A 27,598-nucleotide genomic window follows, 5' to 3' on the forward strand; every position below is an offset into this window, starting at 1 on the left:
TTACTTCGAGGAAACATAATCTGAGTGAGATAAAAACCTTAGAAACCCCTGTGTGCAGTCGTGGCCAAAAGCAACAGGCTAATCATGGTCCGTTCAGTGGGAACTGGCGAAGAGAAAACAGGAAACCACGCTACGTCAGTACTGTTGCTTTTGATCAACATAGGAAGACACGAGAGGGGTTAACGATGCTTTTTGTGTGGCGCTTGAAAGCATGAGCTCGGTGACAGGCAATACAAAACCAATCTTTTAAACAAGAATGAAAGCCAATCTCGTTCAAGGGCAGACTCTTAAACAATGCTGCTGTCCCATGATGAACCCGAACCCGATATGGACTGCATGTCCCGTTCGTTAAGAGCACAACTCTTCTTCCCGTTGGCTTGGGAGGAAGGAGGAAGCCTGCGTTTTTTTATCTTTGACCCCCTGCCATGAGGCAATTGTATAGCCTTGTCCAGTGGCTTAAAGGGATAAACACACTGCAACTAGAAGAAAGCTGCAAACACAGAAACGAGGCTAAAAAACAACTGCAAACAAAAATGCTAACACGGAAAAAAGAGCGGAAAAATTAGATGCCATCACAATATGGAAGAAAACAAAACAAGTGCAAAAAAAGCCAAAAATGAAAACAAACTGCAAACAAAAAACATGACTATAAAAGGAAAAAACACTGCAAAAAAAATATCCGATCACCAAAACGACATGGGTGCAAACTTTAAGAAAAAAAAAGAAGAAATAATTCAAATCTGCTAGTTGACACAATGGGGCTAGACTGGATGGCCCGACATTGAGCACTTTCATGTTGTTTTTTGCTAGGTTTTTTGAATATGGTTGCAATTTTGTCTGTTTGCCTCAGTCCTGTGTTTATACACAGGGATACACATCACTGATACGCATGTGTGACAGAAATCACTGATGTGTGACGTCGCGTTCTTTACTTCTTGTGTTTCCTAACTAACTTTAATCCATGATAACAACCGAACTTGAGCTGAACATTTTTTTTTCCTGAAAAGTGGCTCCAAGACGTGCCATGGCTTGAAGCACACCTCAACTGTTGAATAAGATTTGTGACTAGCGCATCTTATAGCTAACAAACATTCTAATAGAGAAGAGCTTATCTCACTTTTCCTCATTGGCAAGACAAGCTGCTGGAACTACGCAAGCTCTATGTAATAGTTTTTTCTTTGCCTTTCATAAAGCTAAGCGTGCGACTCGACTGTTTTTATTGACACTTGCTGACCTTAACTAATGCAGGCAGCAGAACTGTAACTTCAAACTTGTAATTGTTTTCATATCGACCCCTGCATTTGTTTTCTTAGACTTACCCTAAAATCAATTTAAGGCAAGCAATGGATTGACCAAAAGGGCTCATCGATATATTCAGGGCATTGTGTTGTTGTGTCCACGATATTGGGTGAGCACAGTTGAACGAATGAGAGGCAAGATTAAATTGTCTGATGTTTTCTTTAGCCATTTATGCGGCCCGTTTTGGCAGCTTTCCTCAGGTAATGTAGAAATGGAAGAAGAGATTTAAGAGCCTTGTCTCAAATGTCATTACTGAGACAAACGGATGGCTGCCAGCATGTCTGTTTGCGCTGCTCAATTGAATCAGGACGGTCCCACGTGCATTGGCCCCAAAAGCAGACGATGGAAAAAAATTTGCAATCATTATTTTGCTTTTTGTCAGACTCCTTACGTCAATTGTAAACAGAGGGGAGAGGAGCAAAACTCATACTCAGCATTTTCCAACCATTGTACAGTATGCTAGCTGGAGTTCTATGGAACAAACAGTAATTTGACTTTCTCATCATCTCAGACCTTTCGTACCAGGACCTAATGCATGATGGATTATCAAATGTGACCACATGGAAAAGGCGTCCTCATGGATCAAAAACAAACATTGATTTTTTTTTCCGTACAGTACTGTGCAGTATATCTGAATTCTAAACTTAACTTCATTCATACTACATGGAGGTTACTTCGAAAATGGACAAAAAACACAGTATTTTGAACGTTGCTGGGTTGAAATCATTACTTTAGAAAAAAAAAGTGTGTACGTTTTAGCACAGATGGCTTTCAAAGATCCATAGCAACCGGCACCTTAGGACAAAGATATTGATCTCAACCTTTCAGGAACTGTTGAAAAACCGCTGGAAAATAAATGCCAATAGAAGGGAAGACATCATCTCGGATATTAAGCCTTTAGCTCAGGAGGTTTTACCTCTCAACAGGGTGATTTGACTTTAAACTCAAAACAACATTGAAGATCACATCAAGCACCCTCTAATCACTTATCTGAGATTTGTAACATTGATTCAAACAAAGAGAAAGAAAACATGCTCAAACCTCAACCTAAAATCCTACATATACTGTATAATTATTTGAAACAATGTAAAGAAGAGGTGTCTTCATTGAAAATTAAGAAAATGACATTCACGTGACTTGCATTATTCAAACAAGCTGTGCAATCTAAAAAGGGTGAAATAATCAATTCAGAAAATCGTTTTCTATTCAACGCTAAAGAAAGAGCCGCTTTGTTCTGTACTTCACTCATTTTAAAAACACAAGCCTGATGGTAAACTAACATGTTTGGGTAACCTTTAATAGGTAATCCGCTTGTGTTGAGATCATTGACAGGCATACCTAGTTAGTTATTTTCATAATGCAGCCAATGACTAATCTTTGGAGTGCTGTGTTCAAACATGTACAAATAATCAATGGTCACTTACTACTATACATGGAGCAGAGCAACGGGAATCGACAGCAGTATTTTCTCACTGTCTAAAGGGGATGCAAGGTTAAAGGGAAGGCAGGGGCGGCCGTCTTCCTTTTCCTGGTACACAATAAACCATTTAAAAGCAATATGTGGAAAAACATCCGAGGAAAACATACAGTGCTTCAAACTTGGATCATAAATAGCTGGGTTTTCCATACTAACGCAGACTGGCGCCTTGCGTGAAGCTTTTTGCGTGAAGCTTAGAAGCATTCTTTGATGAGAGGAGCCATCGACGGGGATAACGGGGATCCTAGTGTAAAGCGCACAGAGAGAGCAGCTTTTTTAACATTGTAATAACAGAGTTTGTAAAAGTGGCAACGTAAGATGGCTGTCCTCCGGCGTCAGCCGCTAGGGGTTAAGCGGTAATCCATTCATAGCTAACAAAACACTTGTGCTCTAAATACGCTATTTAACCATTGGGGATTAAGTCAATGACTGGATACATTTTATTTTATTGCTTTTGCTTTGATATGCAAGCACCAATTGTGAGTACTCCACATGGTGTCAGTTAACTCAAACAACTTGCGTCAAAACAAGCAGCAGTACTCCCAGTTAAAGTTTCCAGAGAATGCAAAACAAAAACAACTCCATGTTGTTTGTAAAGCAATCTCGTTGTAAAATATATAGTATAAGTCAAAAGTTTAGATACACCATCCAATTGACCGCTTTTTTTCCTCATTTTAAATTTCCTTAAATTTTAAGTTATCATCATTATGAAAAAATATTGATGGATTTATTCAGTGTCTATACTGCTCAAAGTTGGCACATTTCACAAAAGTAACAGCCTTGTAAATCTTGGAATTTTCTCAAGTAGCAATGAGCAAGACGTATACAAAGAAAAACATAACAAGTCCAACAGACACATATTCTTTAATTGTTACAAAAAATGACGAATATTGCAGTTTACTGAGTCAGTTGTGAAGCTCTCCTTGGTATGCGTCTATCTGTATTATACTAAGGAGGCACATCAAAAGGAGTAGCACAATACCCTTTGAACTGACGCAAAAAAAAAAACACAGCAAAAAGGCTTTACTTCTTACTATTACTGCATCAGCACAATATAGTAGAGTGCTACTTTTCCTAATTAAACCAAGTCTGAAAATGGAGAGAAAGTGTGAATTTTAACACATTTAACATGGAGGAGGCGATAGGAAACCTTTGCGGATTATTATAGAATTAGAAGTCAATTTAAGCATCAACAACTTTAGAAAAAAGCGATGAGATTAGGTATTTTGTGGTATCAATGTTGAAACAGTTTAAAAAATATTGCTAAATAAAATTTACAATTCAGAGCATAGGATGAAAATACTAATTTCATTTGAGTAGCGCCATAATTAAAGTAACAAATCAATCAGCATTCTAATATTTGTGTTAGCTGCTATACTCACTGGTCTTAAACAAATTTGGCTCCAGTTGACAGGTACAATATTCATGCAGTTTTTCAGTAATTTCAGTAAGTAAAGTTTTTCAGTAAGTAAAAATATTTTTTGAAAGTGAGACAAGCAGCGTTCTTCGTGGAAAATGCTAACGGTTTCCTGAAGAGTTTATCCCTTTTTCCCAAGTTGTTTTTGTGCATTTGTATGGGTCTCAATTACACATGGATTCTCGATATTCGCAGAATGACGCGCATGTGGGAATGGGGTGTACCATTTATTAAAAAAGAAACACTTGGATATATATTGCATTGGTTGAACTCTTATGTGGTATTTGTCCAATCCTTTATTCTTACATCAAAGGCATTTCTCATCAAACGTAGAGCAGTGAAAAGAGACACTAGGATGATGAAATTTCACCTGGATGGCAACAACACGTCAAAGTTTAACATGGCATGACCCCTTAATCATCACACGATAAGGCGTGTGCCATCCCTTGGCTAAAATAACTGTGAGAATGATTTTTGCAAGGATCAAGTTTCACTCCAAAAAAACAAAAAATTGCATCGAGGATTTGATGACATTTCTGCTGAGTTGTGTGCCTCATTTTTTTTCCTCTCTTCCTTTTGAACAGGTATCAGCAAACCTTTAGAAACTGAGAGCTTCTTCCTCGGTACTGAGTAATATGATGGGTTTAATACGTATTATAATATGTTATTGTTATAGGTTAATTATTGTGAGATAGAAATTTACAATGTTCTATCGCTTGTTAGCAATTGCGGAATGGGCCTCCGGGTTACTCGTGAGGCTACCTGCTGCCCGCGGGCACCATGTTTGTGACCACTCCCCTAACATGTCTGAAGGTTTAACAAAATTGCGTGTACGTTGAGAGATTCTGAAATTCTGCGCACAAATTACAAGCGGGTGACATAAAATCAATTAACTTTTTGAAATGTCATCAAATCCTGGAGTTTATCGTGATGGGAGGACACCGGCGCTGTTGTGAAATTACTGTATTCTAGGATTAAACACAATATCGTGGGCGCGTCCACGAGGGGTTGATCATGTGAGTGCGCGTCCCCGCGGCCCCGGGGGGGAAGTGAGTAATCCTGGGTTTGTGTAGTTCCAGTTTCCAGTTTTCCAGCGTGGCAACGCTGCCAATTGCGGACAAACGAATGACCTGTCTTTAAACGGAGAGAAGATTTGTTTCCTCGAAAACTTACGCACGCCGTTAACTCGCGTAAAGATTTTAAGAAGCGCGGAACCCATATCGACGGGAATTTTCTGGTGTTCGGTATTTTTCGTCGACGGCGACGAAGACAGCTTGATACTGATCGGGCGACACAACTCGGGTGCTTCAGTCCTGAAATGGACACTGGAATTGTACCTGAAAAGAAAAGGTAACGCTGACGCCGAGCTTGGCCACGCGCTTACTTGTCAAAATACTCGTCCGCCCTTATGAATATTCTAATCAGCGCGACAGAATTACAAGGTCTTGAGCGAACTCTTCCTGCGTTTACGACGACATCATGTATTTGATTGCTAATGGCTAACTTAGCTAGCTAGCCTCGCGACGTTTATTTAGCAAGCTTCCGACGCTCCTTTGTTGGTCTTGGTTACTTTGTTTCCACACATTTGAACCGTGTGTAATCAAGATAAATCCATGTAATTTGTAAGGGACATCTTTCGTTCAGTTCTTTTTTTTTTTTTAGTTTTCGAAGCACATTTGTCTTAGCGGCCAAGGTTTAATATTGTAGCGATTGATGGCCTTTATTTGTTGTGAGCACTGCTGCGTGTTTCTTGTTAAATATGTATAAGCAGTCGTCTGGGAACATAATAGGGTCGCTCAAGGTTATGGTTGTGTCAGTCGCTAAGTGTAAGTACGTTCACACTAGTGACAGCGCATTAAATATTGACACGCGTCAGTCGTAAAATTGTGTTGCTGTTAGAGATGAATATGTGCATGTACTTTGTATATGACAATATTTGGGAAATCAACTGCTGCTTCTTTGGGAACTCCTTTAATGTTTGTCCTGCACAAATGAACAAGATCTTGCAACGTTGCACTAGATTCAATCGGGTTTGTTTTGGTCTCCATTTACGTGTCGTATACAATTGATAATGTTAGAAAAGTTGGCTGTCGCTCTTTAGTTTGTCCCTTTAAAAAATCTCATCCAACTGAGGTAATGTTATTGCTGTCTAATGCCCTTTGGTGTTGTTGTTCCTTATTGCTGCCAAGTTGAAATTTGGCACGCGGTCGTGTTCCGTGTGCAGGTCAAATTACTTCTTTGATAATCCAATGTGTATTTTGCAAACAACGTGCTGACATACAACATAAGACCAAGATAACACATTCACTTCTTGGTAATCTTCAAAAAACTTTTCATTGCAAAAAATGTTTTGAGTGCACATTTGTGCATACTATTTTATAAAGAGGGATGTGGTTATTGTTGCTCAAAGATACAAAAGAATTTCCAGGTCATACACTTACAATGGAGCTGGGTCACCCTTAAGCAAAGAAAACAGCGATATTACAAAGAACAAGACCCCGAAATTGGTGAAACATTGAAAGGTCAGGCAAGCTACCACAAGGCCAACAGCAACATTGAAGCAGCTGCATACATTTATAACAATTTATGACCTTGTTGTATTTGTGACAACAAGGGATGCACATAGACTGTTTTTTTCCCACCAATACTGACAACTTCTTGCATTTCCCATATGATACAGTTAATCTATTTTTTTGTTTGTTTTCTAAATGTATCTGTTGTTGCAGCCTCAAACAAATAATTTCAATCAATTTCAAAGATGATTTAAAAAAAAAAAAGTGATTGGCCATAATGTGGTGTCAATATTTTTTCTACTTTTTGACCAAAAGCTCTGATGCATATTGATATCTATTGTATTCGTGAAGTTGGTCACATTTTGTTCTCACCGTTATTAGGGTTATAGACATTTCATCGTGATGCTTTAAAGGTTCAATCGCTGACATGCGTGTGTAAAATGTTAAATAAAGGCAGCATTCTAAGCATATTAGTGCTATTGTTATTTTTAACTAATTCAATTCCGGGCACATATTTTCACGTTTTATTTTTTAAGAGTCCGGACATTCAGTCCGAGAAGTTTTAAATCAATATTTAAGTACATTAATTTCCAGATACTTAAGTATAAAATTGATACTTCACTATCTGGTATTGGCTGGCCAGAATCATCGTGAAAATATGTCTTGCATTGAACGAGTTAATGTGTAAAGATGTTTTCAAGAACCATAATAAAAACAAATGATTCACCCTAGCTGCATTTCAACAATCCATGGATGTTTGGGTTCCAACAAGTCCAACAGTAAGCTGTGCAGTGACGTAGTGTTTGCTCTCCATCTGTTTTTAGTGATTAGCTTAGACATAGCTCTGTGTAGCTTTTATTGACATTGTGTTTGCTGCCTATCAAACCTAACAAAAAGCCACACGCAGGGAATGCTAAAGAGCGTTGCTTACAACATCGCACAGAGGCGACCTATCCTTTTCTCCACCATTCGACAGAGGCTTTGACTCAAAGTGACAGTAACCAGGATGACAAAAGTGTGTTTGAGTTGGCTTTCAATATCTTACAAATTTACCAGTATCAAGCTGATACAAGTGCCATTTTTTTTTTCAGTCAAGGTGACGGCAATTTCAAATCATTCCAAATTCTAGTCAGTGTTGGCACAAAACCTGCATGCTTCTGCCATAAAAAAAGTCAGGAAAGCCTACTAAAATAACTTTACTAATCCTTTTTGGGGTTAGCAGCATGTGTGTGCTGACTTCCAACATAACAGGAGTTTCAATGTGATTGTATAATTTTGAACAGCCGCATCCCTGTTTCAGAGGGTGTGCACATGTTTCCAAACATATAAGCTTTGTTTTTTTTTGTTTTTACACAATCAAAAAGCCCCCCCAATGAAAACTTAAAAAAAAAAAAAAAAAAATATATATATATATATATATATATATATATATATATATATATATATATATATATATATGAAAACAAAAAATATATATATATTTATCTTGGTTTTAGAAATCCAGTTTTTGAACAATAATATGTATGCTTTTTTTTTTTCTCTCCCATTGTTGGTTATTTGCTTTATCATTGTTTCCCCAGTCTGGTGCAAGCTATGTTGCACAGTGCTACTGTGGGTATTATTTCTGCCTCATCTCTTAATCACCCAGGATTGACGTCAGAAGCAGTTGCCAAATTTGTGTTGCAGTCGAAGTTTAGCTTAGGTATGCAAGTACTTGTCCTTCATGTTCACAAAATGAAGAAGTCTGTCTTAATAATTCTTGCTTCCTATAGTTTTACCTTGTAAACCTTCCATTTTCTATTTTTATGTTTGTTTTGCATTTTATGTTTTTTTTGTGTTGTATTATTTGTCTTTTTTTTTTCAAATCTTACAAGCCAAAACAAGCCAGCCATGTGGATGTCTAAGTAATATTTTTTTTTCGCATATGGCCAAACTTCTTTTCTTACTGTTTGTATGACACATGCTTTGAATCAGCACTTAAAACAAGTGGTTTGCAGTGAACAGCATGTGTGTATGTGTTTTGGCACTAACTGGGAAAACCAGTTGATAAAATATCAGCTTTTACAACTTGTACACAGCCTGTGAGAACCTTCCGATCCCACCTCCGGTCATTTCAATTAACCAACACCCTGAGCTTCTTTGTTTTTGTCGGCTTGTCTGAACTATACAATCTACCTCCGCGTTTTTCCCTCAAGAGAGCTGTCTTTGTGTCTCTAAAATCAAATTAGTCTTTTGTGTTGTCAACAAATGCCAGCCGGCCTAATGAGCTTACATTGCCATTGAAGATGTGTGTGTGTAGAACTGTGCCATAAAAGTAAGTTCCTCATTGTGCCACTTGGCTTTTTTTTTTTTTGGGGGGGGGGGGGGGGTGTCATTTTTTAGGATCATTTTTCTAATTCCTCCAAGCAGATAATGTGACAAGATAAAAAATAAAATCAAATCTGTCAAACGTGCAGAGTGTTCGGAAAGCCCTCTTCAACATGAGTACATCTCATCATTTTGAAAATCAAACGAAGCATCATGGAGATATTGAGGCTTTTTTGGTTTTGAAAATGGCATTTTTGGAACACTTTGTTTTGTATTGCCTGTTGGAAACTTGGTGGGAAAAAAAACACCTTCAAATTTCGGAAACGCATACCATTTGACCCAAACTTCATTATTTCACAAGTCCCCTCAATTCTTCCATTTTGTATTCTACTCAGGGAACACTGACTTACTTTGTATTGCCATCACACCAAAAAGCTACCAATACCATCACACCAACGTTAATAAAATCATATTCAGTCACTGATTATGATGCTAAGAAGCCACTAATCAATTGTATGATGTACTACAAGTCTCCAGTTTTAGCGCTGGCTGCTAACTATGTATGCAGCGGACATTTCATACTCAGAAAAAAAAAAAAAAACGTCTGTCACTGAATTAGCTGTTAATAACCTCAACTGTATAAATAATATGGGCTTCCTATCAATCTATAAAACTGACATATAGTGAAGATATATATATATATATATATTTTTTTTTTTTTTTTTTTTTTTTTTTTCATTACATATAAATACTGTAACATTTATCCCCCCCAAAATGGAGCACTTTAAAATCAGCCCCCTTCAAGAAATGTTAAGACAAAAAATAATATTCAGTGATAGAATGCAGTTTTATTTGATTAATAATTTACAAACCTGTGCAAGACGCGGCTTGTGACGGTACAGTATGTTTCTCAATACGATTGACTGCCATGAACCAAAGTGCGTGCAATTTGCCTAAAATGTTACAGGTTTAAATATTCATTTTAGGGATGGGTCTGTTGAATGAAAAACTACCCAAGTACTGAATCATTAGTAAGATTGGGTTATTTTTTTGCCAGAGGAAAAAATACCAAATTGTGCAAATTAAGTCATCTTCCAAGTACTGTGTAACTAAAGCAATAAATAAAGATGTATTCTTTTCAAAATGGGTCTCAATTGACAACTAGCGCTGTATATATTAGGAATCAGGTGAGAAACTGGCTTTTTTTTTATGTTTGTTTGTTTCTAAAAGTTGCATTTCAACCATTGTGAGTTTATGTGAGGCCAGTGGTATTTTTCTTCTTTAAAATTAATATTCACATGCTGGTGTATTCTTCAACTTTTTTGAAAATTCCTCACGGAAATGTGTAACTTCGACAACACCATGTGATTGTGTGGGCACATGGCTGGGTTTGATTGGTGAAATGAAGTCAAACCCAACATGTGATTATGCTTGATTGCTGAACAGTGTTCAAGCAACAAGTGTCAGAGCCCTCAAATCCCCCCAAAATATTATAAGATGACTATACATTTCTACACTTGCAAATTGCAGCTTATAGGCTACTGTTTAAAGTTGAATACTCTTTTTGTTGTTGTTGTTGTTGTTTGTCTTCAGTCTGAGCACCCTCAAAACGAGGAGCACAAGAGGAACACTTGCAACCAGTGAACAGAACACTGAGTGAATGGAATGTTGGCACCCTGTTTTGAAAGCAAAGTACTGGCAGTCACTGCAACCCCCCCCCCCCCCCCCCCCCCCCCCTTCTTTCTTGGAGTCAATCCTCTTTATTTTTTTTTTTCCCAGGCTGCAATTAGGGTCGGCATTTTTTATTTATTTTTAAATCCTTGTCTACAATGCTTATGACCACAATGAAACATCTCTTTCCAGTACAGTCTGGCTTTCATTGGAGAAAGTGGGAAAATGAAATCTGTCATCACTTGCTGTGTTTTGCATCAAGCTTCCTTTAAATGTCACAGAAGGGTTCATTGGCCTGACATTTTCGGCCATGTTCTGGTTTTCTCGAAGAGCTTTTAGTTCCGGGTGCTAAAATACAAAAATCTCATACTGTAATATATTAGACAATGCTTAAAGCTAAACCAAACAGCCCTGGCTGATATTGATATCACAAATGAAATGTGCCAGTCTCTCAAAACAAAATGCTTCAGAATCCACCAAATGGCTGCAGGGATTTTCATTATGGTTTCTTTCACTGTTAATCCACCGTCCACTGGTTCACATCTGTTTGTGGCTATTATACATAATCAGTCATAGTATTATTTGTCCATACTGTATTTGAAAGAATGAAGTGACTCAAGGATTATAAAGAGACGCCATACCGTGTTGTATTTTATCGTGGTGAACTGCAGAGAACTGAATGTACATGAGTACTGTTATGTAACATTGGCCTCACCCCTGGGAAAATGTTCATATCTGCTGGTGACTGTTTTTCTTACGCTATTTGATATAGAGGGAAAGCAGTGTAAGTAAACTGTATTTTTGTTTCTTAGTTTTATAAGACAAAAAAAAAACAGTGGAACTCCCTGAGGCAGCATCTTGGGGTTTTGAATTTTGCATCATAAAGCCTTTATTAACTATGCAAGTCTTCAGTAGTGTAAAATATGGTGGTACTACTACTACTACTACTACTACTACTACTTACTTTAACGTCAGTGCCCTTATATCACTGTTGTGAAGGTAGCAAATGCTCATTCACTTCAAGGATTTCTCAGGGTTCCTTCAAGGGCCCAAATGTTTGTCAAACATTCCTAAAATATTCTCAAACAGTTTAAATATTTTTCTTGTCCTAATGACATTTTGAACAAGTTCCAAATTCACTCGTGACAAGAAAAACCTTTTTTTATTGCCATACAAGTGTTGATGTTAAAAAGTTTAGCAATGTGAAATTGATAACATTTTAAAGTAAATATAAATAATAAATATAAATAGTCGGCATCTACATGGATAGAGCTAGTGGCTAATGCTAGTAGTCAAACTTAGACTTATTGTACACTATGTTTCGTGTTTCAACCTTTTAATCTCACACTATTTATGGCTGGGACTGCATATAATGTGTTTCAGTATGGCCTCAAAGTTGGTTCATCTCCGGCTGGCATAGCATTGAAAGTTGTCTGCAATACATTCAACTGCATTGGGACAGGTGCCAGACATATTGAGTTATTTATTGACTGTCGATAAACCACTTTGAAGTATTGCGTCACAAACTGACGTCGGCGTGGCGTCGTGTTTTGTTACTATGCCATTTTTGGGGCATATTTTGATTATGAACGAACTATGTTATTACAACTTAGTAGGACTGCTGTTTTCTCTTTCTTTCGATAATCAGACAGGCAAGTGGAATATTCTTTGAAGTCAGAAAACGCCTGCAGTTTTTTTTTTGCCCTCTTTATGATGAAATAATGCCCTCTTTTAGTACAGCTGCTGGTGTGGCGGTACCTGTGCTCATATCATGTGGCCATTGTCAGAAACGTGATTAGATTATTAGATTATCTAAACTGGAAGTGAGAGTCCCATCTACCAAAGGAACATTGCTCGGCTTCTTTTTGCACCACTGAATCACTTGAAAAAGTGTTGGCGTTGTAATGATAGAATTGAGATTGTAAATATTCATATCCAACCATGTATTTTGTTGAATTTAGATAGTGTTCACTGTTCAGTTAATGAATCCTTGTTTACAAATGGAGTACAATTTGAATGTTTCCCTAAATTCAAATATGATCAAGTCAAGTTTTTTTTTTTTTGTATTTTTTTGTGAAAAATGAATTCCATATAGCATATCACATAATATCACAAATACACAAGACAATCCCCTTAACAAAGCTCCCAGAAGACGAAAGAAAAACTCAAAAACCCCATCTGGGAAAATAAGAAACCTTTAGAAGGGACTGCAACTGAGAGAAGATCCCTTCCAGGCTCAACAGGATGCACTAGATGTGATGTTGACAAAGCAAACTTTGAAAGTGTCAAAGTGTTATGTGAGACATAATGATATACTACAGTCTTGTGTAAATATTTGTCAATGGTATTGTCAACAATGTTGACAATATAGCTTCACTCAGAAGAATTATCATACTTGTTCAAGCTACTTTATTTTTTTAAACATGGTTAAAAAGGTAACATGCCTTTTCCCACAAAAATTGCACACAGACAACTGCTATACTCTTTGTAGCTAGCTATATATTTTTCGATACATTTATAATAAGGTAATAAACTTTTTCAAGTGAGCAGCTAAAGTGAGAGCATGGGCAAAGCATGAAACGTGCAACTGCAAGCATATCGGGAGCATTATCAGTCATAGTTTTAACATTATTTAATACAGACAGTAATTTTATTCATTTACATTTACGTAACTAACGTGCTTGTGAATTAATTTGGAGTTAATATGCATTGTTTTGTATTTTAGCATGTTTTCTTTTATTTTGTAAACATGCTGAAGTTCTGAGTTGTGTTGATTACGGACCATTTGCTTTCTGTTCTATATGAATATTTGATCCTGGTGTCAGCGTATTTAATTCACATGCGTGCATGGGATATATAAAAGTGCATTAGAACACATTTATTCAAATTACAAAAATAAATGTGACTTGTACTGTAAACAGAACGTAATGTGACACGCATGCACACAAAGTACGGTGTCCAGTGAGATGCACAAAAAATGACGTCACGCTGCAGTGTTTATGGAAATAAGTAAATGTGGTCTAGCATACATCATCATCTCATATTAACAGCAAAGAGATGTGTAAGGAGGAAGAAATAGTTTCGGCAAATGAGGCGAAGCGTTTCAATCTTTTTAATAATTGGAGATGTCGAAGTTTGAAGTCACCGAGACATCTACGAAAGATGATGTCACGCCATTGCCATGTACCGTTTGCATGGCTGAATACAACAATCACAAAAGATGTCAACTTTATGCTTCATATTTTATGAATCCAATTTCAAGTCAATTTACTCAAAACAATGCCGATTCACGAGCGATTATTGTTGGTAGGCAAGCGTTTTCCCTTTTTTTGTTTTTATTTGTTAAAGAGCTTGAAAATTCAAATATGAGATGCATGTCCAATTTTTCTGTACTGCCATTGAACTGCATTTGCAATGATGGAGGCTTGTTAATAGTAGCAAAAAATATGTGGTCAGTGTTTATGGTCTGTGAAATGGTACTGGTTTTACTGTAGTTTTTATAGCTTGTTAAATTGTACTCCTAATCCAAATGATAAGTGTTGCACTTTTGCCTGGTGACGCACAACACATCTAAGCCAATCACTGTTAGGAGGCATACTCCTTTGCAAACCAATCAATAATAAGAATGAGTTTGACTGTGATCCTGATTGTCTTGGCCGCGAGGTTTTTTTTTTGTTTTGTTTTTTTTAACCCCCACCCCCCACCCCCTTTTTCCTCAGACACAAGCTAGCTTCAGTGTGAAAAGATGGTTTCGCTTGTTGTGCATCTTGACACTTTGGAGGCAATATTTGGCCTTACTGACTTATCCTCACTGTTTTCCCGCAGGGTGAGCTCGGAGCAAAGGAAGGAGAAGTCAAGGGATGCGGCGCGATGCCGACGTGGGAAGGAGTCTGAGGTGTTTTATGAGCTGGCTGAGCAGCTGCCGCTGCCTCATAGCGTCAGCTCCAGCCTCGACAAGGCCTCCGTCATGAGGCTCACCATCAGCTACCTGCGCATGAGAAAACTGCTCGGCACTGGTTAGTTGCAAGTGGTTCAAATGCTTGCAGGAATGCTTAGATAATAATTGCTGTCATTATAGGAAGTCCCAGTGGAGAAAATTACAGGGACGATCAGATTGTTGCTGGTGATTGGAGTCCTTGCATCATCAAATTAACTTTTTTTAAGGGGGGGGCTTGGGGTTTGCAAATCCAATTGTTGAGTTCCCTACGCCACATTGTTCAACTTGGTATTAGACCTTTTGAATGCATAAATGCAGCATCATCCCAAAAATGGTTTAATTTCTAAATTTAGATGCAAAAAAAAAAAGTAATTTATACACTGTCATTATTTGAATTGTTTGGAGCCCGCTGTGCACATCAAAGTCTGCCCTTATGGCGATCAGACAAAAAGCCTTTCATACTTTACAAACGCATACGATTTGGTTGCATCATCTTCCCCCAGACTCTTATTCAAAGATCTTAGGAATGAATGATGCAACAAATCAAAATATGATCTGATTCAGCAGTGTAATGGACGGACGGGCATGAATCGGTAAACAAACATAACTTCGTAGCTGACTAGCTCCTTATGCATCGAAGCATAACAGCAAATTATTTTAAACAAAACAGTCCTACTGTACATTATGGTCTACGATTGTCCAAGAGTTTTTAAGGTCTGAGACTACATAATCCTCATACGGATACGATAATATGGACACACTTTAATATTTAGACGGAGGGGCTTTCTGACCCACTGCGATAAAATACTAATTAGATTGACAAACATTTATACAACAGAAGAGTTATGTATAAAAATCTAATGGCAAAGGGAGGTCATTTATTTCCCACAATTCCAAGTGTACCCTACTAATTACTTTGGCGTGCATGTGCGGTAAGCATGCACCTTAACATAATTCTGCCCCACATGTGTGACATAAACACATAAGTTGCAGCCTGTACTGTAAATCAGTAAGAAGTCAAACAAACTAAACAACACTGCAAACAAATCTGTGGCTTAAGTAAATATATGAAATTAGATTACCTAAATTAAATAATCTTGCAAAAGGAACTTCAAGGCCTTCCTAAGCCAAAAATTAGAAATCATCAGTTGTAACAACAGCTGTATCAACTATCTTGCACAGCATTTCATATTTGAAATGTCCTATACAGCGCATCGTTGTTATTCCCATTTAGGCAAAAAGCCCGGTCGCGGCTTTAATTTCATTTTTTGCTTATCTGTCCCTCCAGATGAGCCGAAGGCAGAGGAGGAGAGCGAGTTGGACACACACCTGAACAGCTCCTACTTAAAAGCGCTGGAGGGCTTTTTGATGGTGCTGTCAGAAGACGGCGACATGATTTATCTCTCGGAGAATGTTAACAAGTGCCTCGGCCTGGCGCAGGCAAGTCTGAATTGAAAATGTCAGCATTAAGTGGAGTGGAGAGAAAGTCCTCTGTGTCTTTTGTTCGTATTTTTAGAAAGAATGAAGGGCACATTCTTCTACTGATACTTGCTATTAAATGAAGTTAGGGTTATGCAAGTCAACAGTGCGTAAAATGCTGACGTGTCCTACATTGTGTCTCTGGCTTCTGCAGTTTGACCTGACTGGGCACAGCGTGTTTGATTTTGCACACCCTTGTGACCACGAAGAGCTGAGAGAAATGCTGGTTCACAGAACAGGTATGGAGCATTTTATCATCATAACTCACAAGGACGAGTGCATGTGAACTTTCTTTTGCAACAGCATTGGATTATGCGGTATCACCATGACATTCCTGAGTTTCAACATAGATATGCATGGCGTACATTTGCACCTCCTCCACCGATTTCCTACAGTTTGACACAGTCTCAAAACATTTTAGCGTACATATTTCTTATTTACATACAGTATCTCTGAGTGATTGCTGACTGGTCTGAATAGAATAACTGATGAATGGATGAATAATACCAGTGACATTTGTTTTGCATTTTTAAGTAAGGAAAGCATCCTAAATAAAACACCGGCGGTTTCTACTATTAGCACTTTCAATTCTGAATGCTAAAAGATCCATCTTTTGAATTGACTGTTTCATTTTGATGTCATTTCAGGCTCCAAAAAGACAAAGGAACCAAACACAGAGCGCAGCTTCTTCCTTCGGATGAAGTGCACGCTCACTAGCCGGGGCCGCACTGTCAATGTCAAGTCTGCTACATGGAAGGTAATGGAAGGGTTAAAGTTAAAGTGCATGTTGGGAAGTGTCTTCACTCGTAACCCAATAACCTATTCAAAGCAAAGTGGCCATTAGTCAGTATACTTCATTATGATTCAAAACAGTCAGTCTTGAATTGTACGGGGGCACAAATGTCGACATTTGATAGGCCATTAGCGGGTTAATCTGACTCGAGCCCTTCCGAAGGACGTTTACCATGCGAGGAATGAGTTTGGATTGCGTTTTCTATCATGATGATTCCAGAATTTAAATTTTAGACCTGATTGTTTACCTCCAATACATCCGGAGTGCTTGATGATATGATTTTAACACTATGAAGAACAATTTGTTCAGTTATTCTCAGGAGATGCATCAGCAAAGATTCTCATTTCAAACAACCTAGATCATAGGAAATCTTATTACAGATTGTACCACTGTTCCGTCTACAGGTGCTCCACTGCTCTGGGCATGTGCGTATACACGGCGGCCTCAACGAGCAGACTTCCAAGGACCACAAGGAGCCACCGCTTCCCTATCTGGTGTTGATCTGTGATCCTATTCCACACCCTTCTAACATTGAGGTCCCTCTTGATGCCAAGACATTTCTCAGCCGCCACACAATGGACATGAAGTTCACATATTGTGACGAGAGGTGAGCATTTGCGATCCGGCGTCATAGTTCCCCCGGTTGCCTGTCATTCCCGGCGCAGCCATTCGGGCGCCTTCTTCTCACTGTGGCTACTACAAGATGTAGGTTTTTGACTTTTATGCTCGTCCAGGATCACCGAGCTTATGGGATATGATCCGGAGGACCTGTTGGATCGTTCTGTATACGAGTATTATCATGCGCTGGACTCAGACCACCTGACCAAGACTCATCACAACTGTAAGCATGATCGACAATTTAGGCTGTATATAATGGTGAAACCGAAGTACAACCGCTGCAGTCTTTTGGCCAGCTGCGTATCATAAACGTGCTCGCTTGTATCTGTTTCAGTGTTTGCGAAGGGCCAGGTCAGCACAGGCCAATACCGGATGCTGGCCAAAAGAGGAGGTTTTGTGTGGGTGGAAACACAAGCAACCGTCATCTACAATAACAAGAATTCTCAGCCGCAATGTGTGGTTTGTGTCAACTTTGTTCTCAGGTACGAAGAGCTCTCAAAGTTTCAATAAATCCCGCATATAGAAATAAATAGCCTTTGTTTGTAACAAAACATTTCATTTTCAGTGCTGCCTGTTATTAAAATATAATTTTAAAAATGTGAGTAATTGACACAAAAAATACTTAAATTTGCCAGTTTTAAGTTGAAACTGTAAATATACCACAGACTTTGCTTCCAATTACCCTTAAAGAGATACTAAACTTATTTAGCCATTTTCAGAAGTAGAAAGTTAGGATTTTGTCTATTAACTAAAGTGTTTTTCACGTTCATCATATTCCACTTGCCGTCAACTGAATATGACATAATGTGCCTTCAGGCTCAGATAACGATAGCCCTGTGACCATGACCAAGCTCAGAAAACTGAAAAAAGCTTACAGATATTATTTAGAGAGATAATTTAGGAATAAGGAACGAACTTGACATATTTGATTGAATTATACAGTACATTATTGTGACATCACCCCAGAACGATGTTCAATTTATAATTTTTGATGCCCCCCAAAAAATTGTCATTATTTGAATTGGTATGCTTCAAAAACTCACTTGACTTCTCCTGACCAACCCAAGCTAAACATAACTTTTACTTGATCATATGCATCTTGACTGTCCAGATGTATCAATTTAGCAAATGTCCTTCAGTCTATTCGCTACATTTTCTGTAGATTTTGCGCCATCTAGTGGCATCTTAGATTCACAGAACAGGCCTCAAAGCATGACTAGTGCAGTTCTAGTCCGGGACAGAATTCACAGTCGCAAAGGTGAATATTGCTGGTGTCAGGCAGAAACCTTTTATGTCTAAATGTAAATTTGTTGAATTTCACATGTTATCTCAAACCTAATTCTCTAGGCACGTTGTGTTTTTTTTTATTTTTTTTTATTCAGAAGAAGTTATTGGAGATTGTAGAGAATTATTGTCACAATGTTTTTTTTAGGTGTGATTAGCGAATTGTGTCTTGGGGGTATTCACATATCCGTTCTCCTACAGTGGCATCCAGGAGGAGAAAATGATCTTGTCCCTGGAGCAGACTGAAGATGTAAAATGTGTGAAGGAAGAGAAACCGGAAGAAGAAAAGACCGTCGTGCAGAGCTGCCCGCTGGAGAAGTCCCCGACCTTGATGAAGAACGACGAGAAGACCCCAGAGTTGGATGTGATCAAGCTGTTCACGCAAACGCTGGAGCCAAAGCCCGTGAGTAGCCTGTATGATCAGCTGAAAGAAGAGCCCGAGGCGCTGACTCTGCTGGCCCCAGCAGCTGGAGACACCATCATCTCCCTGGACTTCAGCTGCCCCGGTCTGTGGCCTCCCGCGCGTTTGGAAGTCCTTTTGACTGCGTATGTCTGCAACGCTCGCTTCCTAACGCAGCGCCTTCCTCGACCACAGATTCTGACATCCAACTGCTGAAAGACGTGCCTCTCTATAATGACGTGATGCTTCCCGCCACCGGTGAAAAGCTGGCGCTGCCGCTTTCTCCTCTGCCGCCCAGCGAGCCCCTCGGCGTCAGCAGCGCGGCCGCGACTGGGAAAAGCGACAGCTATGCCGGACCGGCTTCCACGTCAACGACCAGCAACGGCGCAGCGGAGGTAAAGCCGACAAAAGTTTATTTAGATCAATTTATTGTTGGAATCGGGACAGGATTTTCATACAGTGAGCCTCAGCTCACAAACGGGTCGGTTTACGAACAGGACTTGGGAAAGAATGATGCTTGAGTTTGTGACAAAAACGTTCACTTCTTGTCACGTATTTCAGACGATTTTGTTTTTGCTCAAACTTTGTACTTGGTATGGTTAAAGAAAAAATCTAACTCTATTGCAGTTACAAAGAAGATCCATAAAAAACATGAAAACAGTATCTGGATTTTTTTTTTATCTCTTTTCAAACTTTGGTGTGACAAAATCTTGATTGATTCTGTACTGTATGATAACAAATGGTAAGCATGAATTGGTTCTGTAGCTGAAACATATACCTCCTCCTGTTTATATTCTTTTTAATGGTAAAAATTGCTTGATTCTGCTTATGATGCAGATAAGTACTCTGTCAAATGCGTGCGCAACCTGCATGCAAAAGAGCTCAGTCCGGGGAATGGATGTCATAATGCAGACTGTTAGTGGTCCCAACACAAGCGAGTAAATATAGACTGTGTCTATGATGTGTTATGTTATTGTGTATAGGAGTACCGGAGATGTCATCGCTAATATAGAGACTTGGATAACCTGTCCATGTTATAATTGTGCTTTTACCCACTTCCGCGTTTCTATCTATAGGTCCCACCTCCGCCGGACTTTTGCCTAACCATGGACCCGGACATCTCCGACTTTAAACTGGACTTGGTGGAGAAGCTGTTTGCCATTGATACGCAACCCAAGACCCCCTTCACCAGTCAGGTAATGATGATCTACTTAATGATTGTTCTTGAAAAACATTGAAGACAAAATGATGGCATGCTCCTCTTTGCAAAAGGCAATGGAGGACCTGGACCTGGACATGTTCGCTCCCTACATCCCCATGGACGACGACTTCCAGCTGCGCAGCGTGAGCCCCGATCAGCCGGCGTCTCGTGGACTCGTCAAATCCCCCGAGAGCTCGCCCGCCCGTGCCACGCAGGATCTCCACAACTATCTTGGCCTGCCCTTCAGCGCCCCCACAAGTGGCACGCCCTCCCCGGCACCGGCCGATCCGCTCGCCGGCCCCCCTCCTTCCCCCGTCCTCGTTAAGAGGTAGAGGTCCCGCGATATGCTTCTACCGCTCAGCCCGAGGCCCAATTTTCGCATGCTACTTTGTCACGTTTGCTCCTCAGAACGCCGCAACTGGACAAAGAGGTGTCCCTTCGCACGCTGGCAGCACAAAATGCGCAGCGCAAAAGAAAACTGGATGACATACGGGAGCTGGTCGGCCAGGTAACGTCACAGCATTCACACGAGTGCGGTCTCACGCGACTTGCGTGGGACGACTCTTCCGCCTGAAGTAAAAAGTACATTTTCTCTAGGAAACGTTGCGTAAGGAAGAGGAGAAACAAGGAAAGAAACTGAAAGTTGAGTTGGGCCCAACCCAAACCGTACTTCTCCTGCCTTCAGGTGAATCGAGCGCCTTTTGTAGGTTTTACTCCACGGGTGGCTTTAGTTGCCTTGTTCATACGAGCCGCGGTCCGTTGTGTCGTCAACTCAGATTTGGCGAGTTGCCTGTTGGGCAGCACGTCGGAGGCCACCAGGGCCCTCTTCAACCTGCCTCAGCTCACCCGCTACGACTGCGAAGTCAACGCTCCCTTACAGGGCCGCCAGTATCTGCTGCAGGGGGAGGAGCTTCTGCGCGCCTTGGACCACGTCAACTGAGTCCGCCGCCGGACTTGACCGGACACTACAGTCCTTTCTCTCATTTTCCTGCCGCCCTACGTCGACGCCATCTTATTTATGTATCTCGAGTACGTCCAAATCAAGTTTGGCTGCTGTTTGCGCACATGACGTGAAATCCATAGCATTCCACTGTGACAAACACCGTAGCAGCGTCCGGGTTATACTACGAGGGATTCCGGCACCGCGAGGTTTCGCTTGCTTGATTCTTTTCGTTTCCGTTTCTCTCTTCCTGGGAATCTATCAGCACATGGCGCCTCTCAGATGACCTTTTCCAGCAGGTCACCAAGAATCCGCCGCAACTGCCAGCAGTGTATTGTAAGCTTCAGTCGCACAATTTATATTTTCTTAAAAAAAGAAACTATTACCAGCAATATATATATTAAGCCTTTTTAAAACTAGTTTTAATGGGATTTGAACATTTTCATTATTTGCTTCCATACTTGTATGCGTCAACATGCGTAGTCCACAAATTTAAATATGTTGTCTAAGCCTACAGTGGTTTGAATGTTGACTCCATTTAACCGCTGTCTTGTCTTTTTAGTCTTTGACCACGTTTAATTGTGTAGCAGTCCACTTCATCTGTCACTTTACTGTAAGTGTGTTATTCTATGTACTGTATACCAACTAAATTCACTTGGTATGGCTTCTCATGTTCAGCTCTTGTCAAAATGAAACATGGAACTGGGTTGGCTTTGCTTCACGTCGCTTTTTTTCTCCAGCCATGACCCGGGTGGTACACTTAACCGAAAGAAGGGGATCTCAACAGGCCGCGTTTGACTTCCGTGTCATCATTTGGTGATTTGTCCAACATCGCTCTTAAATTTACTCTGTATAACTGATCACGTATTCAATCATACCATGTTTATTGTTACCGTCTAACATTAAATGGCTGTCTTATAGTTACTGTTCTATGTGTCATTATTTCACGTCGCAGGCGTCACTCCAGTCCTGAGGGTTTATCATCTAACATGTTTTATGAAGTAGTGCCTGGATTGTAAATATTAGTTGTTGAAAGTTGATTTATATTTCTTTTTTCTTTTGTTAGTTAAAAAAGATACAGGTTTAGGTAAACTTACATAATCTTTATATAGTCAGCGCGTTGGGGGAGGGTTGGCAAAATATAATTGAGAAGCACTGGTAAAGGGTGAAGTAAACAAATACAGACACCCGAAAAAAATCTGAAAACATTTACTATGTATTCCCCACTCCCCATTTTTTTGTAAAAAGTTCACACGACTTGATGTGTAATTTCAAACTCGTTGGACATGGAGGCACTCCATAGATACAAAATATGAACCCTTGTGCGGTAATTTGTTCAACCCCTTGAGTTTTACATCAAAGTCATTTCACATCAAAAAGAAAGCGTCGAAAGAAAACACTAGAAATTTCACCCAGATGTTGACAACATGTCACAAATATTTCTGTCATCACAGTACCACGCGTATGTCATCCCTTGGCTAAAATACTGTGAAAATGATGTGGAACAAAATGATCAAAATACCGCACGAGGGTTAAATCAAACGATCGTAATGGTAATTCTAGTCAAGTTGCCATTACGCCCCCTTTAATTCCAGGCACCCGTGAAGACAAACAGGTTTCACAGTTGAACTCAAGTACATGATTAAAATGCTCGTCGAGTCAAATTGTGAGCGGATGTGATGTGGCCGCTTGTCACTCTGTGTATTCAGGAGTCATGTGCAGTTGAAGCTGCACTTCTCCTCTCTGCACCACCATGGTGATCTTATCACTATTACGCACAGCCTGGTAGATCTCCTCTGAGGTGTTGACCTTTACTTGGTTGATCTCCAGCACAACATCTCCTGGTAGCAGCCCAGATCTGAAAAAGGCAGTAGTTGAGTAAAAGTTGAAATTTTATTTCATTTCCCCACGACAGTAACAATTGAACTAAATTTGCTCCTTGAAATAGTATTGATTTATTGCAAATTAAGACGCTTAATTCCGTAGTATTTCTCTAGGTTGGCCAGCTTCCAGTCCTTTTTTTACAGATGTTGGATTTTTGTTTGGTATGGTCCCGGATTTCAGACCCTGCATTGCCATGTTCCTCTAATCATGCTGGTCCCTAAACACATTATACAGTATGGACAAAAATGGTTTCTTTTCCGTTTTTTTCTTTTTTTTTAATTATGTGTAGAATGCAAAGTACATGGCAAGCAATTTCGTCACTCATTCTGCTCACCTGTGTGCCGGGGAGCCCGCGATCACTCTGTGGATCAGAATTCCATGCGTGACTTCCGGGAAGGACGGATCTCTCAGTTTCAGCTCGGCAATGATGCTAATGGCACCGGGGATGAAACAAAACAAAACAAAAAGTTTCAGGTGACAGTTAAACCGGATTGGATTCTTTGTTTGTTTGTTTTCCTCCTGCACTTAAAAAGCTACCTCGGTGTCAGTGTTAGCATCATGACGCCAATGTACCGCCGCTTTGTTTCAGACACGCCAAACCAGGAACCTACGATTAATATTGGAACAACAAGGCGTGTCAGCGTTCTATCCTTTTTCATGACCCGTTTCCTTTTCCGTGCAAGAGGCACGGAAATAATAATCGCACTTTTCTTTTTCGCAGCTTCTTCAAGGAACACTCTCAGGCGATCGGACGGTATAGCGAAGGAGATGCCCGGAGTGACTTTCATCGTGTTTATCCCAATGACCTCGCCATCCTGAGGAAATATGCAGATTAAAATGTAGAACATAGATGAGAATCATGTTGGGATACGGCTTGCCCAGAGTCCTCTATGTGAATCGTACGACATTTTGCCCACCCAGTTCTGATGATAGCACAGACTCACCAGGTTGATGAGAGGACCTCCGGAATTGCCAAACTTGCAAAGCCAAAAAAAAAACAAACAGAAAATACAGCATTAAAGACACATAGGTAGCAAAAGACAGAAATATACCTTACATGTAGCTCAGACTCACATCGATGGCCGCATCGGTCTGGATGTACTCCATGTTTGGGTTGGCCAGGCCAAGCTCCTTACTGCCCCTCTGCACCGAGCTGATGATCCCTGATGTGATTGTGTTCCGTAATGCAAAGGGGCTCCCCATGGCCACCACAAACTCTCCTTGGCGGACATCGGATGAACGGCCGATTGGGAGTGTGGGTAGAGGGTTCTGTGGGTCAACATGAGACATAATGGTCAGACAATGTTCATAATATTACTGCCGGTACCCCTGTGTAGGCATGCACTTTACAAAAATGCTGCAAATTGTTTTCTCAAGTTCTGGCTTATTTTAACCCCAGCGCCCCAAATTGAGAACCACTTGTAATAGAACATTGTGCACCCATTGACCATTGTTGACACCACTTAATTTAAGTAACTTAAATCACTTAATTCAAGCACATTTTAAACCCTAGGATGATTTTTCTGAGTGTAGTAGCAGAAACTGAAAAAATAACACAAATATTTTTCTCGGGTGGTGGTGTGTGAAAGCAAATACTGTGCCATGAACTTTGCTGGACTTTGTTTGGCACAGTAGTATCGTTACGTAATACAGTACATAAAACTTTTATAGCTCAAACGTGCCTCCTTGTGGAGAAAACGAGAAACACAACTTGCGAAATGACCCAGTGCTGAAGGAGGGTCTTAACAGTTCTACCGTCCCGTGGTACGTATAAAAAGTGCATTTTTGACTCTACTGCTATGTAAGCATATGTTAGCAAAGTGTGTATCATTGATTCTTAATAAATTGACAAAAAATAACAATATGTGCAATAAAATGGAAATAATAAATCTGACTTGTGAAAAAAATGTTAATAAAAATCAAGTGTTCCCTTGCTACAACAGTTCAATTATTGATGTTTCACTGTATCACGAATTTTCATTTATGAACAGCATTATTTCTACTGTGTGTTTCTGTCGCCATTTTTCTTGATTTTTTTTTCTTCCTTTCAAGTCAGAGAAGACAAAAAAGATCGTTTTTATGATTTTTTTTTAAAAAAAAAAAACTAAAAAGGAAAGTTCAATCTCTACTTTTCCAATGTTATTTACTGCAGATATTTTGGGGAACGCAACCCTCATGATTAACAAAGAAACACAGCACCACAATAATCAATCACTATGATTGCTAATGAACACAAGTAAGAAACAATTACTGTATATACAGCTTATTAATAAGAGGAAACGGAGCACAAAATGAGGACTCCTGAGATTTTCTACTTTCAATGCAAAAAATAAAAAATAAAACCCCCTAAACAATGACCATTCTTAACAATTTTTCAGTGTGATCCAATATTTACTTTCCGTGACTATGGGTATGCGAAATGTATTGCGCCTCTTTGTGCTCACCTTTGTAGAGATTTTGATGGTGGCGATGTCCGCCACTTGATCCACATCTTGCACGGTGGCATTGTACATATCTCCATTAGTGAGCTTGACGCGGACCCCTCGCTTGTTGGCCACCACGTGAGCATTGGTCACGATAAGGCCGTCGCTGCTGATGATAAAACCAGAACCATTGGACACTGCCACTTCCCTCCCAGAAAACGGGTGTCTATTGAAAAAAAAAAGTGGGTGGGGGTGTAAAATATTCATTAAAGATTCACACAATCCTAAAGTCTGACAACATTTGATCAACTCTGTATACAGAACATTTCAAACACAATGCTTTGACATTGACTTATCTGAACTAAATTCCTTGTGCCTAAAGTACCCGAGAAAGCTGTGTGTGTAATACCTACAGTACATAAACTTGAAGACACATGTCAGGGAAAATGTAAGCATGACAATAAGTCTTAATTATTCAAGTCCTCCAAAAGCTACAATTCAAAAGCAAATGGGGTCCACAATATACAAGCTAGTCACGTCTTCTTGCGCATCATGATTTATTCTTATCCTGTTCTCCATTCAATGCAGTGTGTAGCCAGAGTTATTATTTATTTGACACAAACCATTTGTCTTTGCTTATCCATCTACGCCAGTTACATATATTGCAAGGAAATAAAAATGATCTTGAATATAAAATGTAGTAATTATTACCTTCTGTCATCTACGGATAAATATTACTCGTTTCCATCACTATGATAGAATACTGGCATTGTGTTCAAATAAAACCCAGCAGATTTCACGTTATAAGAAAATGTTGTTTGGTGGCGTGCTTGATTTTTCTAGTGTAAACTGAGTGCGTCGATAGTCTCGGTTGGTTGTTAGTGACGTATGTATAACTAGTGATGTATACCCACCTTCCCACAATTTCGATGTAGACGACCGCTGGGGTGGACCTTTCCACGACATCTGCTATAAAGTTGTATTTATACCGTGGAGTGTCGGGTTTAAAGGGAGAAGCGCAGTCAGCTGACGGTAAGAGGCGTTCAAGTACCCCGCGTGATTTGGGGTCAGTTGCAGGTCCGCCGTCCTCGCGATCGCGCAGAAGCGCTACAGAAGCGCTCAGTCCGAAGCCCACGGACAACGAGTGGAACAAGCGGGAATGGTTACGGTCGCGTCCACCTCCCTTGTTCCACGCTGGAGGCTTTCGGTCCAGTTGTGCGCGATCGTCGGATCCCCCGTGGTTGGATGATGTCAGTATCGTTGACACCCGGCGACTGTCTGTTATCTCCTGAGTTCTCCAAATGTATGTCCTTAACGCTGCGAGGATACGCCGACGGACGACAGCCGCGGTTGCTGCCATACTGCATCACTTTACGGAGAGGAAATGACAATGATTTATACAGAAAGAATTCATCGAAATTATCATTAGTATTTACGTTGTCATGGAACAAGAGAAAAAACCCAAACCAAATAAGTTCCACCCGGAAGCATGACCCTTCGTTTTCTTTTTCTTCGAACGACGACTGACAAAACAAAACTAAGGTACAATACTGCCACCAACTGGACGGGGGTAAAGGGGCACACGATACAGTTTAGTTCCTGTAGTACATTTTTCCAGGTTGGACTCACAAATGTATAAACTTCTCAATCGTCATTTTAGATTCACCACAGGGGAACAAAATAAATATAGTCCAGAAAAATTATACTCACTCTGAATCTTTCTTGTAGACAACTGCGCAGACTGGGAATATCTTGTTTTTCTTAATCTGACAAAACACCGACTCTACCTGCAATTTATTTGATTTTCCTTTTTCACATTAATCCAAATTTTGAAACCTATCAGAGTGGTTGCTGCGTGAAGCAGACTTATTACTAAGTAGTTATCAATGAATGTTCAGTAGTACTGCACATGATTAATTTAACGTTCGTTTTGGTCTTTACAGTAAAATTGCTGT

At 39.8% G+C, this 27,598-nt stretch overlaps 2 protein-coding genes across 6 annotated transcripts; one reads left to right on the plus strand and one right to left on the minus strand.

Moving 5' to 3' along the window:
* Positions 1-5,226: 5,226 nt before the first annotated feature.
* Positions 5,227-22,256, plus strand: hif1aa (hypoxia inducible factor 1 subunit alpha a). Of its 2 annotated transcripts, XM_088432619.1 has the most exons (15): positions 5,227-5,543; positions 14,510-14,700; positions 15,910-16,061; positions 16,255-16,339; positions 16,748-16,857; positions 17,298-17,500; positions 17,628-17,734; positions 17,846-17,993; positions 18,997-19,301; positions 19,391-19,590; positions 20,272-20,391; positions 20,468-20,724; positions 20,805-20,904; positions 20,994-21,081; positions 21,173-22,256. In XM_088432619.1, the coding sequence occupies exons 1-15, from the start codon at positions 5,512-5,514 to the stop codon at positions 21,334-21,336; spliced, it is 2,262 nt and encodes a 753-aa protein (XP_088288745.1). In that variant the 5' UTR covers positions 5,227-5,511; the 3' UTR covers positions 21,337-22,256. The 2 variants fall into 2 exon arrangements, with proteins under 2 accessions (XP_088288745.1, XP_088288744.1); XM_088432618.1 differs by lacking the exon at positions 5,227-5,543 and having other exon boundaries at positions 14,400-14,700.
* Positions 22,257-22,418: 162 nt separating this feature from the next.
* LOC148412978 (serine protease HTRA2, mitochondrial-like) lies at positions 22,419-27,553 on the minus strand. 4 transcript variants are annotated; one of them, XM_088432622.1, is made up of 8 exons: positions 27,354-27,553; positions 26,558-27,012; positions 25,665-25,869; positions 24,295-24,489; positions 24,165-24,197; positions 23,758-24,035; positions 23,555-23,650; positions 22,419-23,194 (listed from the first exon to the last, which is right to left on the minus strand). In XM_088432622.1, exons 2-8 carry the CDS (start codon positions 27,001-27,003, stop codon positions 23,029-23,031), a joined length of 1,419 nt encoding a protein of 472 aa, XP_088288748.1. In that variant the 5' UTR covers positions 27,004-27,012; positions 27,354-27,553; the 3' UTR covers positions 22,419-23,028. The 4 variants fall into 4 exon arrangements, with proteins under 4 accessions (XP_088288748.1, XP_088288747.1, XP_088288746.1 ...); XM_088432621.1 differs by lacking the exon at positions 27,354-27,553 and adding an exon at positions 27,111-27,166; XM_088432620.1 differs by lacking the exon at positions 27,354-27,553 and adding an exon at positions 27,080-27,149.
* Positions 27,554-27,598: the final 45 nt, after the last annotated feature.

This window comes from Hippichthys cyanospilos, chromosome 14, assembly GCF_059441005.1.
Source record: "Hippichthys cyanospilos isolate Australia breed blue-spotted pipefish chromosome 14, RoL_Hcya_1.0, whole genome shotgun sequence".
In the NCBI taxonomy this organism is placed as follows: domain Eukaryota; kingdom Metazoa; phylum Chordata; class Actinopteri; order Syngnathiformes; family Syngnathidae; genus Hippichthys; species Hippichthys cyanospilos.